Source organism: Dendropsophus ebraccatus, chromosome 3 (assembly GCF_027789765.1).
Source record: "Dendropsophus ebraccatus isolate aDenEbr1 chromosome 3, aDenEbr1.pat, whole genome shotgun sequence".
Lineage (NCBI taxonomy): Eukaryota > Metazoa > Chordata > Amphibia > Anura > Hylidae > Dendropsophus > Dendropsophus ebraccatus.
Genome location: NC_091456.1, coordinates 170,290,807 through 170,309,077, shown reverse-complemented (window position 1 = coordinate 170,309,077; position 18,271 = coordinate 170,290,807). Strand labels below are relative to the sequence as shown.

The window sequence follows — 18,271 nt, the reverse complement described above, 5'->3', positions numbered from 1 at the left end:
AGTTTGTGTAATTCTCATTAACTTTTGACTTTCTGACTAACTCTGGTGGCGACCAGAAGGCCAAGGGGAGCTTGGAAGCCATCTTTGTCATATGGGAATACACTTATGCGAGTGTAGATCAGTGACGATGCATATGGCGGCACTAATTGAGGCATTTTGTTGTTTCCCACACTATCCCTAGTAAAATCTTACCAGCATAAACTTAAGCAAGAGACACCCAATCGAAGATTTAGAAAAACATGGCTGCTTTCAGCCAAAAACTCCTCAAGTTGTTTACTGAGGTAATGGCGGCCATATTGGCATTGACATTCAGAAATGACTACTTGAACATCCCTTAAAAGAAAGCTTGTTGCCCATAGCAACACATAACCTCTTAGCATTCACATTTCATGAGCAGTATACAAAACGAAAGATCGGTTGTAATAGGCGGGTGTCTCGATTTTGTTATGTTGAAGGGGTCTGTAGATGCCCCATGTTTTTCAGTCCTTTCTCCTGGGTGTCGCTCCTTGGCATTTTCTCCTCAGTCCACACTTTACAGATGCTTTCAGCTCCAGGCGAAGCCATGACTGCAGGCCAAGAGACTCTGTAACTCTATCCGCCTGATACCAGTGACCTGACTGCTGCGAAAGCTTCATGAAAAATAGATTGTGTGTGGAGGAGCCCAGCTAATACGTTGGCTGTATAGTATGGAATAGCAGAGCTGAATAAGTCATGGGCCTGTGCAACCTCTAGACGTCTATCACATATAGATCTGGTTCATGTAAAGCATAAGTGTCCAACATGCGACCCACAAGCTTTTGAAAAACTACAATTCCCATCATACCTGGACAGCCGTTGGCTGTCCAGGCATGATGGGAATTGTAGTTTTTCAAAAGGGCCAAAGGGCCAAAGGTTGGAAACTGTAATTCCATACAGTGGTGGTCCCTGAAGATATGACAAGAAAGATAGACAGGCCATCATATGCTAAAGCTAGAATACCGCATTAACTCTACCCCTTCTTAAGCAGATGCAGCAGAGCTGAGTTTGTCATTCAATGTTATACCGGACCATAGATAAAATGTAAGGCTATGTTCACACTGCGTACGATTCCGCACGCATTTCGTAAGCTGCCGTACATGTGCGGCTGAAACTACAGGCGTGGGAAAAATCGACATGCGGCCGGATGCGCACCAACCGCGAACATACGGCCGTAGTAGAGTTATGCTTCCCTAGCTTGTTTCGAAGCGATCTGAAACAGGTCATTTACTTGGAAATCTTCGCCCAGCCCAATAAAACACACAGAACCTTTTGGATCAAAAAATCAAGTTCAAATTGGCTGAAATAAGTACTCCGTACGGGACCGCATGGAAATCCACGGCCGTGAGTTGGAACATTTCCGTCCTCAAACAATGGTCTTGTTCATTTTTCACGGCGCCGTATACGATCCGGTCGTAAGTTCATACGTAGTGTGCATTGTGCGGCCGTATATCGTATACTTTCAAGCGAACGCATCAACCTCAAAACTGCGTGCGTATATTCGCGGTTCGCACTACGGCCGGAAATATACGTAGTGTGAACATAGCCTAAAGGGAAATACTTTATACATTAGAGGAGAAGTGACCTGAGAGTAATCTAATCAACATGGCCGCCATGTTTCATATTGACATTGGACAGGTGGGCACATACTGTTGTAATGAGTGTTGTGTGTGTGAACAGTAACATGTAAATGTTGCGTTTTGAGCAAGCAAAACGCAATGAGCAAAAGATTTTTTCAAAAAGTGTTACAAAACTGATTTATTGCTGATCACATGCCTCAACATGATAGCTCGGGGTGACGGGAGTTCTTTTCATAATGCATGACTCAAATACAAAGTCAGATATTGCAGAATGCTAGTGCCCTGTGTCATTTATTGTGGGGAAACCACATGGGCAAAGTGGGCCGGCCAGACGTCCCATATTCAGTGCCTGATAATGAAACGCTTGCTCTAATACACAGCTGGACAGGAGTCCTGGACGGGAAGATTTAAAATGCGTTTATAGCATATTCACTTTATTACCTGATACATTGTGATGTGTGATTAGGGTTTTGGATTGATGGAAGAGTCCTGATTTCTAGCTGGCTACAACTTTGAAATACAGGAAGAGCTTTCTTGTGAGCGGCAGCTGATTGGATGATCACTTGTGACTTTGGAAGGTAACATATTAGTGGCTAGCAAGGTGTCTGGCACTGTTATGGGGGCAATAATTACTGCTGGCAGTGGGACAATGTTATGGGATACGTACTGTGTCTGGCACTGTTATTAGGGTACTTGTATCTAGCACTGTAATGTGGTAATGACAGAGGCACTATATCTGTCTGGCACTATTATAAGGGTACTTGTATATTGCACTGCTATGGGGTAATGACAGAGGCACTATATCTGTCTGGGTCTAACGCTGTTAGAGAGGCACGCACTTATTGTGCCTGATACTGTAATAGAGCTGTTTCTGCCACAGCTATGGAGGCACTATTTGCACCGCATTATTATGTGGTACTGACATGGCATTGCTATGGAGGCACACATTGCGCCTGACACTGCTGTAGAGGCATTTATTGTGTTTAGCACTGTTATAGAGACACTCATTGTTTCTGGCACTGTTATAGAGGCACTTATTTTGTCTGATGCTGTTATGGAGGCACTTGTTGTATCTGGCAGTGTTATAAGGGTTTGACACTGTACTAGTACTTACTGTGGCTGGTACTGTACCTGTTGTGGTGCTGTTATGGAGGTACTCATTGTTATGGTGGTGTTCATATATATATATATATATATATATATATATACCGGTGCTTTGTGTTGTGCGTAAGGGAAGGGGACCCTTAAATTTTTTTGCTATGGGGCCCCTTGAATCCTAGCTACGCCCCTGACTGATACGGTACTAGTTCTTATCCATGGCTGACGCTGTTATGGGGGTACTTATTGTTCATGGCACTGTTATAGAGGCGCTCATTATGGCTGGCAGCATTATGGAGCCAAGTATTGTGTCTGGCACTATTATGGGGGCACCGGCAGTATTATAGGGGCACCTATTGTATCTGGCAGTGTTATGATGCACTGCTTCTGTACTTGTGCTTGCTGTGGCTGGTACTGGAGGTACTCATTGTTACAGTGGCATTTATTGTCTCTGGCACTGTTATGGAGGCACTTATCATGTCTGGCACTATTATAGAGGTACTCATGTCTGGCACGGTAGCAGTACTTAACCATTGCTCATTGTATTTGCCACTGTTATGGGGATACTCATTGTATCTGCCACTATTATGGGTGTTCTCATTTTCTTTGGCACTGTTATAGAGGCGCTTGTTATGTTTCTGGCACTGCTATGGAGGTGCCCATTGTCTCTAGCACTGTTATGGGGGTACTTATTGTCCCTGGCACTGTTTTGGAGGTACTTATTGTCTCTGGAACTGTAATGGAGGTACTTATTGTCTCTGGCACTGTTATGGGGTGCACATTGTTTCTGGCACTGTTATGGAGGCACATTGTTCTTTGCACTGTTATGGAAGTACTAATTGTCTCTGGCACTGTTACTCACTTACATTGTCAAAATATATTGATATTGTTATTTGCAAAACAATGGGGGCTCTGTAACTGCTTTGTTATGGGGGTAATATTATTACTATGTAGACTCTGGCCGTACATCTGAGACATAGGTTTATAAACAGCGCCACTCCTGTCCATGGGTTGTGTCTGGTACTGCAGTTCTGCCATAGTCACCTGAATAACACAGATACAGCCGTTTCTGCAGAATAAGCAAACCTTACTTTATGGCCTGTGAAGTGTCCTTTGATGTAAAGACTGATGTCATATAAAAGCGTTTACTAAGTCACTTTAAGTCTCCTTTAAGGCGTCCTGAACCTGATCACACAGCAACGTCACATCAATGAAACTCTTTAAGTGCCATTTAATGGACGCTGCCCCGTATGAGTAAAGCCTGGTGATGTCTCTTTAAAGGCCGCACATAAGCCGTACCTCCCATCATCCAGTAAACTTCACCTTCAGATCCCTTTGTTCCTCCCGTATTGTTATAAGACGTCTTCACCAGAGCCCGCCGCTTTGATTTAGCTGTGAGCGACCATCATCTGCTTGTTTTATGACACCGACAAAGTCGTTTACTACTTCGTAGATTATACATCAGAAGAAGCAACAAATTGTCACCTGTTACACCCACATTATATGATCTGTGACCCACTGTAACTGTATATGTAGGTGTTATATACAGTATATACATAGTATGGCGGAGATTTATAAAAACATGGTGTAAAGTGAAACTGGCTCAGTTGCCCCTAGCAACCAATCAGATTCCACTTTTCATTCCTCACAGACTCTTTGGAAATGAAAGGTGGAATCTGATTGGTTGCTAGGGGCAACTGAGCCAGTTTCACTTTACACCATGTTTGATTAATCTCCCCCATGTGTCTACTGTCAGTGACCGAGACATTGTAGTTCATGTTCTAGGGCAGTGACCAGTATATAGCTAGAAGTGGGTACAGTTATATCCCAACCTAGACAATGCTCTGTGAGCTCTAAAGCCTAGACACCAGATTAATACATTGTACATAGCTAGTCCTGCTCTCAGCTGAGTGATACAATTGTATCCAACCTAGACAGTGCTCTGTGAGCTCTACAGCCTGGACTCCAGACTGATACATTGTACATAGCTAGTCCTGCTCTCAGCTGAGAAGTGGTACAATTGTATCCAGTCTAGACAATGCTCTGTGAGCTCTATAGCCTGGACTCCAGACTGATATATTGTACATAGCTAGTCCTGCTCTCAGCTGAGAAGTAATACAATTGTATCCAGTCTAGACAATGCTCTGTAAGCTCTACAGCCTGGACTCCAGACTGATACATTGTACATAGCTAGTCCTGCTCTCAGCTGAGAAGTGATACAAGTGTATCTAGTGTAGACAATGCTCTGTGAGCTCTACAGCCTGGACTCCAGACTGATACATTGTACATAGCTAGTCCTGCTCTCAGCTGAGAAGTGATACAATTGTATCCAGTCTAGACAATGCTCTGTAAGCTCTACAGCCTGGACTCCAGACTGATACATTGTACATAGCTAGTCCTGCTCTCAGCTGAGAAGTGATACAAGTGTATCTAGTGTAGACAATGCTCTGTGAGCTCTACAGCCTGGACTCCAGACTGATACATTGTACATAGCTAGTCCTGCTCAGTCTATTATATTACATTATGGTTGTGGGTAGGATTATGCTCGCAGAGCGTTACTCTCCCAGGGAGCACACACAGCAGCGGCTCACATGCCCGGGGCCCCAATCCATTGCTGCCAGTCTGATTTAATCTCGCCACTTGTCATGTTGTTCCAGATTCCATCCAGCTCATGTACATTGTGACCCTTTGTGTTTGTGGCAATGTTCTCCAGATCGTGAGCGGTGAACAAGTAGTATTCCTCCGGAGATTAATTTATGGAATCCATGCGCTGATGGACGTCTTTACTTTAGCGCTCCATGTATGGTAACGTCAGAGACGGCCATTAACGTGGCAGTGACAAAGTGCCTGTGAGTTCTCAACGTGCCGCCAACTCCACACAAACACCACTATCAGGTTCAGCATTGACTTAGCACCCAAGGGACTCTGCTTAGACCCGGACTCTGTTATTTCTGAAATGGTGACCCCACTTATTATTAGACCAGTGAAAGTCATTACAAAAAGTCATTAGTAGTGATTGTCTTGGCTTTGCGCCATTCATCAAAATAGACCACCATAAATTTCTCCTAGTCATTGGGTTGCAAAGAGATAAAAATTTCAACTTGTTATCCTGCAGTGTTGATCCAGAAGAAGGCAAAACAACTTCTAAAAGTTACCTAAAGGGGTACTCCACAAGGATTTTTTTTTTTAATCAACTGGTGTTAAAAAGGTATACAAATTTGTTAAGTACTTCTATTTAAAAATGTCCAGTCTTCCAGTACTTATCAGCTGCTGTATGTCCTGCAGGAAGTGGTGTATTCTTTCCAGTCTGACACAGTGCTGTCTACTTCCACCTCTGTCTGTGACAGGAACTGTCCAGAGTAGTAGAAAATCCCCACAGAAAACCTCTCCTGCTCTGGACAGTTCCTGGCATGGACAGAGGTGGCAGCAGAGAGCACTGTGTCAGACTGGAAAGAATATGGTTTCATATAGTGACAACTGGACTTACTTTCAGAAACGTGTCGTCTTCACGTGACAACTGAAGTTGGTTAATGCTGGTCATACCTGGTGGGGTGTCACACTATAGACTGTTTGCCACAGGTCTGACTCCCAATAGTCTAGGGGCAAACAGCTGCGGCCAGCTATATATTTTTTCTCATACATGGAGACAGAGGATTCTCTTCTCTGTACACACGTGTTCGGTGTGGTCGCTGATGACTAGCACAGAGAGAATTTCCTCATAGGCTTTGCTTTGTATAGATATAGCTTACTGAGTAGTTGTGAGTCAGCTGCTGGGAGAGAGGGAGAAAGAGCTGCTGCAGTCAGCGTCTGGACAGAGAGCAGCTGCAGGGTTAATGTGAGAAAAAAAAACTCTTGAAGCGACCCTCTATGACCACCGTCTCCCACTTTGATACCACTTTTTTAACCGTGGCCCGACTCCCGCGTAGTTCGCCGGTCTATTACCGAGCACCAGCTGGGGGTGAAGCCCTGGAGGCGGGCCGGCCCGCCCACAGTGGGAGGGAAACCCCGTCCCTCTATGACGCAGCTCCATTAAAATCAATTAAAGGGGTTGTCCAGGATAAAAAAAGCTACTTTCATATCCTCAGCTTGTATGTGGTATTACAATTTGGTTCCATTCACTTTAATCACAGAGCTGTAAAACCTGCGGACAGGAGAGGCACCATTTCAGGAAGAAGGCGGACATGTTTTTCTAATCCTGAACAACCTGCTATCTTGAGAATGGGGACCCCAGTCTCCCATTAGAATGGGGTTGTGGGTCATCCCTTTGCCCCACAGCTCTCTACCCCCAGAGAGCAGTAGACAATCCCCATAGGAAACCTCTCTTGCTCTGAGCAGTTCCTGACATGGACAGAGGTGGCAGCAGAGAGCACTGTGTCACACAGGAAAGAATACAACACTTCCTGCAGGACATACAGCAGCTGATACGTACTGGAAGACTGGAGATTTTTTAATACAAGTAGTTTTCAAATCTATTTTACTTCCTGGTACCAGTTGATTTGAATATTTTTTTCCGCTGGAGATCCCCTTTAAGACTTCATATACCAGTTTAGCACTCTCTTCAAGGAGACACAGTACCCCCTCAGTCCCTTGCATTAGAACAGTAATAAATAAATGCAGTTATAGCCTTTAAACTCTGTGGCCCGTCAATGATAAGCTGCATAATGACTGTTTTATAGGCCGACTGTAGTTATTACACTTTACACATGTTGAGCGGCAGACAGGGCTTCCAGGGTCCGCACAGTAATGTAATCTTTGTTCTATATTCAGACTTATATTGATGTATTTAAAATTCCTCTCCCATTAGTCATCGACTATAAAGGGTCCGTCGTTCTTGTTAACCTATGTATGCAGCCATGTATTTCCACTCCATGGGTTATAGCATTCTGTGGGGGTCACATGTCACCGCTGGTGGCCGCGTCTGATGATTAAAGGACTAATCTACTCTTTATGGAGTCTCCACATTCCAGTTACTTTAGGTCCTGATGGACCTGTTATGGGGAATGCACTGTGGATGACACTGTTATGGGGGTACACTGTGTGGATGGCATTGTTATGGGGGATACACTGGGTGGATGACACTGTTATGGGGGATACTCTGTGTGGTTCTGGCACTGTTATGGGGGATACACTGTGTGGATGGCACTGTTATAGGGGATACACTGTGGATGACACTGTTATGGGGGATACTCTGTGCGGTGCTGGCACTGTTATAGGGGATACACTGTGTGGATGACAGTTATGGGGATACGCTGTGTGGATGACACTGTTATAGGGGGATACTCTGTGTGGATGACACTGTTATAGGGGATACTCTGTGGATGGCACTGTTTGGGGGATACACTGTGTGGATGGCACTGTTATAGGGGATACACTGTGGATGACACTGTTATGGGGGATACTCTGTGCGGTGCTGGCACTGTTATGGGGGATACACTGTGTGGATGACAGTTATGTGGGTATGCTGTGTGGATGACACTGTTATAGGGGGATACTCTGTGTGGATGACACTGTTATAGGGGATACTCTGTGGATGGCACTGTTATGGGCGATACACTGTGTGGATGACACTGTTATAGGCGATACTCTGTGCGGTGCTGGCACTGTTTGGGGGATACACTGTGTGGATGGCACTGTTATAGGGGATACACTGTGGATGACACTGTTATGGGGGATACTCTGTGTGGTGCTGGCACTGTTATGGGGGATACACTGTGTGGATGGCACTGTTATAGGGGATACACTGTGGATGACACTGTTATGGGGGATACTCTGTGTGGTTCTGGCACTGTTATGGGGGATACACTGTGTGGATGGCACTGTTATAGGGGATACACTGTGTGGATGACAGTTATGGGGGTACGCTGTGTGGATGACACTGTTATAGGGGGATACTCTGTGGATGACACTGTTATAGGGGATACTCTGTGGATGGCACTGTTATGGGCGATACACTGTGTGGATGACACTGTTATAGGCGATACTCTGTGCGGTGCTGGCACTGTTATGGGGGATACACTGTGTGGATGACAGTTATGGGGGTACGCTGTGTGGATGACACTGTTATAGGGGGATACTCTGTGGATGACACTGTTATAGGGGATACTCTGTGGATGGCACTGTTATGGGCGATACACTGTGTGGATGACACTGTTATAGGCGATACTCTGTGCGGTGCTGGCACTGTTATGGGGGATACACTGTGTGGATGGCACTGTTATAGGGGATACACTGTGGATGACACTGGTATGGGGGATACTCTGTGTGGTGCTGGCACTGTTATGGGGGTACTCTGTGTGGATGACACTGTTATGGGGGATACACTGTGGATGACACTGTTATGGGGGGTACTCTGTGTGGATGACACTGTTATGGGGGCACAGTGTGACTGTGATTTTCCCAGTTGATCTAGCTCTATGGTGGCCGGACAGTAGATGTCATGCACTGAGCAGGGACCTCCATGTTACTTATCCAGGTCCTGGAGGAGCAAAGTATCACTGTCCCATCCCCCACCACTATGTATGATGCACTTACTGTGGAATGTGGCTCCTACTTTACATCATGTGACCAAAAAAGTTCCAAAAAGTCTCACTTCAGAACACTGACCTGACGGCCATGTGGACGGGGGCACATACCATGTCCCTGTATGTCTCCAAGCATTTAGCACCAAACCTTCAGCTGTTGCAGAGCTACATCTGTAATACCCAGCAGTCTGTGACAGTGAGAGCCTGCTGGGAGTTGTAGTACTACAACATGTCAGTGCACGGCTCCGTGTATAGCTCTCCCCCCCGGCCCTTATACAGGAGAGGAGGAATTATCCCAGGCCCAGCGCTGCAGCTGCACAATGTGAGTGGGTTATAGCCTGCGCCGACCCATTGTTCAGAGGCTGATGCAGTGTAAAGACTTCCCTCCTGAGATGTCTGTACGGATGATGTCTTTGGCTAAAACATTGGTTCTTCTGGTTTTCTTTAGAAAATGAAGCCATTCTTCCCAGAGCTCCTCAAGACATTCCACATTCTTCTTCTATTCTCCACATAATGGGGTCATACAGGGCGCTGTGTACAGTCGGAGCAGCTCTAGGTGCACTGCGTGAATAAAGCCGAATTAAAGGGGTACTCTAAAAAAAAAAATGCTTCAGAAAGTTATACAGATTTGTCATTTACTTCTATTTAAAAATCTCCAGTCTTTCAGTACCTATCAGCTGCTGTATGTCCTGCATGAAGTGATGTATTCTTTCCAGTCTGGTGTATTCTTTCCAGTCTGGTGCTCTTTGCTGCCACCTCTGTCCATGTCAGCAACTGTTGGTGTAAAAACGGCATGCAGACACTGAAGCAGCAGTGTGTACTGGGAGATGTGAGCTCAGTAGTCAGCAGAAGGACACTTCAATGTAGAAGCAGGATTTTCTATAACTTGACCTCTGAGCAAAATAAAAAAATAAAAAAAACCTGTAGGACCACAGGGGGTGGTGTAAGCATAGTAAACAAGTTACACTCATCCGCCGCCACCATTCTAACACCCGATGTTAAAGGGGTATTCCACTCAAACATAACTTTTGATATGTTGCTGCCCATGGTGAGACTAACAGTTCATTCAATACTTGTTGTTATCATATATTCAGTCTCCTTCCCTCAGTTGTGAGCTGCTGCTTTCTGCTGAAAACACCAAAATCTATGTTTGTGAGCTTTTCTCTCTGTCACCCCCTCCTCCACCTCCCTTCTGAGACAGCTGATATAAATAAGTCCCTGGCAGGCTTTATCTGCAACATTTTAGCTTTTTTTGTTATGCTGAGAGGGTTAATCAAAGTTAGTTCATTAGCAACTTGACCTCAGATTACCCCCCAGCACTACAAAGAAGCTACAAAGTTTCAGATAAAGCCTGCCAGATACCTACATTGTCTGTCTCAGAAGGGGGAGACAGAGAGAAAAGATCACACACAGATTTTTGTGTTTTCAGCAGAAAGAAGCAGCTCCGAACTAGCGGAAGGAGACTGAATAGATAATAACAAGTATGGAAGGAGTTGTTAGTGTCACTATGGGCAGCAACATATTAAAAGTTATGTTTGAGTGGAATAGGCCTTTACCACGACATCACAGGAAATAGGAGATAGAGAACACCAGTGGGAGGACAGGGAGTGTGGTGGCTACGGATGCCTGGGATGGGTGAGTATGACTTGTTTATTATCTTTACATCACCTCCTGCGTTCCTGCAGTTATTTTTTTTTATATATTTTTCCTGGACAACCCCTTTAAGGCACCCATACCCATTTCATATCTGTTGGTTGTCATTCAGCAGACTGCTGTCTCTTTTCTGTTTGCCTCAGCTGAGTGTTGATGGGAATAGATAGCGGGAACAAAGGACGTGTAAAACCCACGTCCATGTGCAGCTTTGCTGGGCGGCTTTCTCTTCATGGTTCTCCCATTTTAATGAGATTGGGATGTAATAAGGTGACACTGCATGGAGTTTTGACATAGGAATCATTGTGACTTGAGATCCAACATGCCTGATTCTCCTCTCCTCTGACCTCAGGGGCACAACTATAGGGGGATATAGAGGTGGCAGTGATGACAGATTGTCATGTCGTAGTGAGACCACCCCTTTAAGATATATCTGTACCGGCCGTCACCCACCTCAAACTGCCAGTACCGTTCTCTAGTCATCTCCATGTCATGCCCAGTCCTGGGGTTGGCCTTCCTCCTAGGACCGGTATTATGGTTAAAAAACAAGTGTTATTCTGGTGGTACAGCGAGGCAGGGAGTCATTGGGGTGGGGCCTAGAGCATCTTTTCCTGCCTCCATCCAGCTCAGGGATGTGCCGAGAAAGAAGAGAGGCGGCCTGCAGGCCTAGGGCACGGATGCTCTAGGCCCTGCCCCAATGACTCCCTGCCTTGCAGAACCACCACAGTATAACTCGTTTTTAACCATAATAGCGACCCTAGAAGGAAGGCCGACCCCAGGACCAGGCATGGCATGGTGATGACTAGAAAATGGTACTGCGGTTTGGGGTGGGTGACGGTCGGTACAGATTCACTTTAAGCATTTCACCTGAGCTGGGGGGAAACTTATTCGCAGTATTTTATGAGATTCTTCCTGTCGCCCATAGCAACCAATCACAGCTCAGCTTTCACTTTACCACAGCAATATAAGAAGTGAAAGCTGAGCTGTGATCTTACATTGGATCTTATAGGCTCATCTATGGTGGAGGACTTATAGGGGTTATCCAGGTCTCCAGTTTGGGTGGGGTTTGGAACTCAGTTCCATTGAAGTAAATGGAGCTTAACCTTACAGGATTTCAATTGGGATGACCCATACCCAAGCTAGATGGAAAACTACAACTCCCAGAATGCCACAGCTGATGAGTTACAGCTTGGGAGGGGGGGGGGTTACACCTTCAATGGCTGCCCCCTCTATTAACCAACAAATTTTTTGCATTCCATGCTGCCATGGATTAACGCATTTTGTGTGTTCCCTTTCACAGATCTTAAAGGACAATAAAGCTTGGAACACTTGAATGGACTAAACATGAAGAGCTTAAAGGCAAAGTTTCGGAAAAGTGATGTAAGTTCTCAGACGTCATGGCGTCACCTCTTATAGTCTGCTGAAAAGCGCTGCAAAGACTGTTATTAAAGGGGGTTATCCAGGATTAGAAGAAGTACAGCTACTTCCTTACTAAAAATAGCGCCACCGCTGTTCTCAGGTTGTGTGTAGCATTACAATCCCGCTCCATTCACTTCAATAGAACTAACCTGCAAAACCCCCAGCCAAACTGAGGACAGCTGTTCCTGGAAGAAAGCTACCATGTTTTTCTAAGCCTGAATAACCCAATTAAATGCAATGCTATATCTTGTTCTCTGTTATCAACCAGTTCATATCTGTCACATTCATAGCTGTCAATGATGGCAGCAGCCCACGTCATAATGCTACTAATCTCTTAGGCTGTGTTCACACACAGTATTGTGGGCAATACTGCAGACCACCACTGTCGGTTTTGCTAAGTTTGCTAAAATAATGTATTTTCAAAAAAATATTTAACTTCATGAGTCCTTCAAGTATATTAGTTATAATTGGAAAACTCCTTTAGGCCTCATTCACATGTTCAGTCGTCTTTAGGACCGTATATTATGTCCACAATCTGCAAAAATCCGTAGTGCATCCGTAATTTTTGCAGGTACGTAAAAACAGAAGGTTTAAGGTGATGCGTATTGTATTTTTTACAGCTGCTTCGACATTTCTTCTGTAAAACTATGCACAGTGTGAATAGCCCAATGTGTCCTAAACTTGTCCGTAATTGTGGAGCTGCAATTACGGATAAGTTTACAGAATGTGTGAATAAGGCCTTAAGGTGTTGACTGTTTCGGGCAACCCGTTTTGTTTAGAAGAGGTCCCCGATGATAAGCTGATGACGGTGACCTGCTGTAAGCAGGGGCGTAGCTAGGATTCATGGGGCCCCATAGCAAAAAACTGTACAACACAAAGCACTGCATATATATATGTGTATATATATATATATATATATATCAGGGGCGTAGCTAGGGGTTCAGTCTAGGGGGGGCGAGCAAGTCTGAGTGGGCCCCCAACCGACTAAGTTACCCATAGGGAACCTCAGCAGAAGACACTGCTTTCCAAATAATAAAGGAAATATTTAACTACATTACTCAGAGAACAGGGACTGAGAGCAGTGTAAAAGGCTTTCTACTTTTCACATATATGGCCATGTAAAATTTAAAGGGGTTATGCAAGATAAAAGAACCATAGCTGCTTTGTTGGGTGACCTCCATCATACTGAGTATTAGATGCTGGGAAAGCAGGGTGACCTCCATCATACTGAGTATTAGATGCTGGGAAAGCTGGGTGACCCCATTATACTGAGTACAAGATGCTGGAAATGACCAACATCATAAGGGGTGTAGTAGTGAGGTATAGTGGATAAGGGGTGTAGTAGTGAGGTATAGTGGATAAGGGGTGTAGTAGTGAGGTATAGTGGATAAGGGGTGTAGTAGTGAGGTATAGTGGATAAGGGGTGTAGTAGTGAGGTATAGTGGATAAGGGGTGTAGTAGTGAGGTATAGTGGATAAGGGGTGTAGTAGTAGTATAGGTAGATATGAGGGGTGTAGTAGTGGAGGTGTAGTGGATGAGGGGTGTAGTAGTGGAGGTATAGTGGATGAGGGGTGTAGTAGTGAGGTATAGTGGATGAGGGGTGTAGTAGTGAAGGTATAGTGGATAAGGGGTGTAGTAGTGGATGAGGGGTGTAGTAGTGGAGGTATAGTGGATAAGGGGTGTAGTAGTGAGGTATAGTGGATAAGGGGTGTAGTAGTGAGGTATAGTGGATAAGGGGTGTAGTAGTGAGGTATAGTGGATAAGGGGTGTAGTAGTGGATGAGGGGTGTAGTAGTGGAGGTATAGTGGATAAGGGGTGTAGTAGTGAGGTATAGTGGATAAGGGGTGTAGTAGTGAGGTATAGTGGATAAGGGGTGTAGTAGTAGTAGTATAGGTAGATATGAGGGGTGTAGTAGTGGAGGTGTAGTGGATGAGGGGTGTAGTAGTGGAGGTATAGTGGATGAGGGGTGTAGTAGTGAAGGTATAGTGGATAAGGGGTGTAGTAGTGGATGAGGGGTGTAGTAGTGGAGGTATAGTGGATAAGGGGTGTAGTAGTGAGGTATAGTGGATAAGGGGTGTAGTAGTGAGGTATAGTGGATAAGGGGTGTAGTAGTGGATGAGGGGTGTAGTAGTGAGGTATAGTGGATAAGGGGTGTAGTAGTGGAGGTATAGTGGATAAGGGGTGTAGTAGTGGAGGTATAGTGGATAAGGGGTGTAGTAGTGAGGTATAGTGGATGAGGGGTGTAGTAGTGAGGTATAGTGGATGAGGGGTGTAGTAGTGAGGTATAGTGGATGAGGGGTGTAGTAGTGAGGTATAGTGGATGAGGGGTGTAGTAGTGAGGTATAGTGGATGAGGGGTGTAGTAGTGAAGGTATAGTGGATAAGGGGTGTAGTAGTGAGGTATAGTGGATAAGGGGTGTAGTAGTGAGGTATAGTGGATAAGGGGTGTAGTAGTGAGGTATAGTGGATAAGGGGTGTAGTAGTGAGGTATAGTGGATAAGGGGTGTAGTAGTGAGGTATAGTGGATAAGGGGTGTAGTAGTGAGGTATAGTGGATGAGGGGTGTAGTAGTGAGGTGTAGTGGATGAGGGGTGTAGTAGTGAGGTATAGTGGATAAGGGGTGTAGTAGTGAGGTATAGTGGATAAGGGGTGTAGTAGTGAGGTATAGTGGATAAGGGGTGTAGTAGTGGAGGTGTAGTGGATGAGGGGTGTAGTAGTGGAGGTGTAGTGGATGAGGGGTGTAGTAGTGAGGTATAGTGGATAAGGGGTGTAGTAGTATAGGTAGATATGAGGGGTTTAGTAGTGGAGGGGACAGGGCACACACCTTCCAGTCAGCTCTAATGTGTGTCGGCTCTCTGCATAAGTGAAAGTGAAAGTAAGGGATTGTGCTGTGCAGCCGTCCCCTAGTGAGGCAAAGAGTCTGCTGCCTGAGGCAGAAAGCTCATTCTATCTCATGGCAGAAGCGGCAGTTACCAAGTGGACACATGGCAGACCCTCTTCTTACCACCCGCCCGCCATTTTTTCCACTAATACAGCAGGTATACACACCCCAAGCTGCATCCCCTCAGTAGCCTGTAACTCCAAATTAGGTCCCCGTCATTTGGCCAGACCAGCACATCACACCCCACACCTCCTCTCCCCCCAGAAAAAGAAAGGACGCCATAATTACCTGCAACGCAGTACTGTCACAGTCAGCCTCAGGAGTCAGCTCACTCCCTGAGTCTCTGCTCTGTGTGTGTGACTCAAGTGCAGGGGGAAGGTAGCGGCCTCTTGTGGCTGGAGGCGGAATTGCTCTGCCTCCGGCCACAGGAGTGATTACATGGCATAATCTCTGGAGATCACAGTGGGCCCCTGCCAGAGTGGGCCCGGGGGCGGCCGCCCACCCTGCCCCCTATCAAATATCGCTACTGATATATATATATATAGACTCGGTAATGTGGCCAGAATATTTAATCTCTTGTGCCCAGAGGCAGAATCCTGCCTGCAGCTACAAAAGTTACTGGCAGAGCAGAGAGCCAATGGCTGCTTGTTCTGTCAGTCCACTGTATTTAGACTATAAGGGCCCATTAGGAGCCCTTATGGTTAAATACATACTGTAGGTGCAGGAGCAGACTACCTTCTTCTTAACCCCTCGGGTACTGCAGTGTGTGAGTGACCCAATGTTCCCTTACGTGCTGCTACACATAAAAAAAAAAAGTTAAAAAGGAAGACAAGGAGATCTTTGTTTTACTGCACTGATGACCCCTGACCTTTGGATCGAGCTCTGCACATTTTTCTACTTGATTGCAGCAGCCGGAGAACAGAGGTCAGGGGTTATCAGCAGTAAAGCAGAGATCTCCTTGTCCTCTGCCTATTAAGCCTTTTTTTTGTGTTGCAGCGTGTAAGTGAACACTGGGTCACCTATACACTGCAGTACATAAGGGGTTAAGCAGAAAGACAGAGGACAGCTCTTATTTTCCCTGTGCATCCCCGGGCCCCCCTCCCCCACAGCCCCATAGCAGCTGCCTACTTTGCCTCTATGGTAGCTACGTCTCTGGCTGTAAGAGCTTGCAGTGAACTGCTCTAATTTTTGGGGAACCTGGAATCAACAGTGCCTCCGAAGAGAAAATGAGGCACCACACGGTTTTTATCAAAATGAATGTGCTATGTAATTAGAGATGAGTAAACCTTGAGCACAGTCAGGTCCATCCAGACCCAAGTGTGCGGCATTTGATTATCGCTGGCTGATGAAGTTGGATGCCACCCTAATGGTCCTTTTACACGGAACGATTTATCGTTTGAATTTGCACGATAACGATCGAATTCGAACGATAGTCGTACGTGTAAACGCAGCGAATGATCAAACGACAAGCGATAAATCAGTCATTTTGATCTTTCAACATGTTCACAAATCATCATTGATCGTTCGCAAAAAATTCGCAGATTGTTCAGTGTAAACAGTCTTTCAATGATTTCACCTATGTGTGAGATAGGCTTAAGCGATCGCAAAACGATCGCATAGCGAATTTTCCTTACGATGTATCGTTCCGTCTAAACGCTGATCGTTATAAAAAAAAACATTGTTCATTCAAAATCGTTAATCGTGTGATCGGGCGAATTATCGCTCCGTGTAAAAGTACCATAAGGCTGCCTGGAAAACATGTAAACAGCCATAGGCCATAGGCTGTATCCATATTTTCCAGGTCTCTCTAGGGCTGCATCCAACTTTTTTCGCCACCAGTAATCGAATGCCGCACACTTGGGTCTAGATGGACCTGACTGTGCTCGAGGTTCACTCATCTCTAGTGAACATAACGGGGGAGATTTATCAAAGGGTGTAAAATTTTGACTGGTGCAAACTTCCCACAGCAACCTTTCAGCACTGCCTAAAGCTGTGATTGGTTGCTGTGGGTAGTTTGCACCAGTCTAAATTTTACACCCTTTAAATAAATCTCCCCCAATAGGTTCTTCCGAGCAAGAACCAGTGCTTGTATCCAGTCTTTGCTCTGTATATTAGATACCGGTCCTATTTAATTCATACCCTAATAGCGTATTGGAAAGTAGATTATATAAGCCCAGGTCAGTGAGAAGCTTCAGATATGACATGCCTAGATCAGGTTACATGGATGGGGGGTTGTTGGGAAGTTAGATCTGTATCACACATACAATGTAGTTTCCGCTTTTATTAAATGAAACTATAATTTGCATGAATCAAAAAAAAGCTGAGTGTTTGTTACATGGAATGGAAGAATTATGTTTTTTTAACTACCCTAAAAGATGCGATCGAGGAGGAAGGGGATATTGCTTCTCTAAGCTTAGAAGTGATACAATTGTATCCAGTCTAGACAATGCTCTGTGAGCTCTACAGCCTGGACTCCAGACCGATACATTGTACATAGCTAGTCCTGCTCCCAGCTGAGAAGTAATACAATTGTATCCAGTCTAGACAATGCTCTGTGAGCTCTACAGCCTGGCCTCCAGACTGATACATTGTATATAGCTAGTCCTGCCCTCAGCTGAGAAGTGATACAAATGTATCCAGTCTAGACAATGCTCTGTGAGCTCTACAGCCTGGACTCCAGACTGATACATTGTACATAGCTAGTCCTGCTCTCAACTGAGAAGTGATACAAGTGTATCCAGTCTAGATAATGCTCTGTGAGCTTAACAGGCGTGTTTAGCTGCTTCTGATGTATTCGGCATTGGGGTTGGTCGGTCCACCCTCAGATGATCTCCTGATATAGCAGACGTCCTCTCTTGGCCATCTTTTTATGATCTCCATATCAGACATGAATACATTGTGTAGGAGTCCTCAGCACTGGATATATAAAATAAAACGCCATCCGATGAAACAAAGGGTCATTATTGTAGCTGTGGGGAATGTGAATGGAATTCTCCGCCATGGCCGGGGCCTCTGCGCGGCTACACACATTATTAAATCCCAGTCCTGGGTGTCCTGTAACGTTCTCCGCGCAAATGTGTTTTTCATCATCCACTGTGTTTCGTGAATG

The 18,271-nt window shown here is 45.3% G+C and overlaps 1 protein-coding gene across 2 annotated transcripts in view; it reads left to right on the top strand.

Annotated features, from left to right (window-relative positions):
- Positions 1-18,271, top strand: part of RAI14 (retinoic acid induced 14) — a 96,177-nt gene that overhangs the window by 13,023 nt on the left and 64,883 nt on the right. For both annotated transcript variants that reach the window (XM_069963129.1, XM_069963128.1), the window contains exon 2: positions 12,165-12,244. In XM_069963129.1, coding sequence (XP_069819230.1) covers positions 12,209-12,244 — 36 coding nt within the window. In that variant the 5' untranslated portion in view covers positions 12,165-12,208. The remainder of the gene's footprint in view (positions 1-12,164; positions 12,245-18,271) is intronic.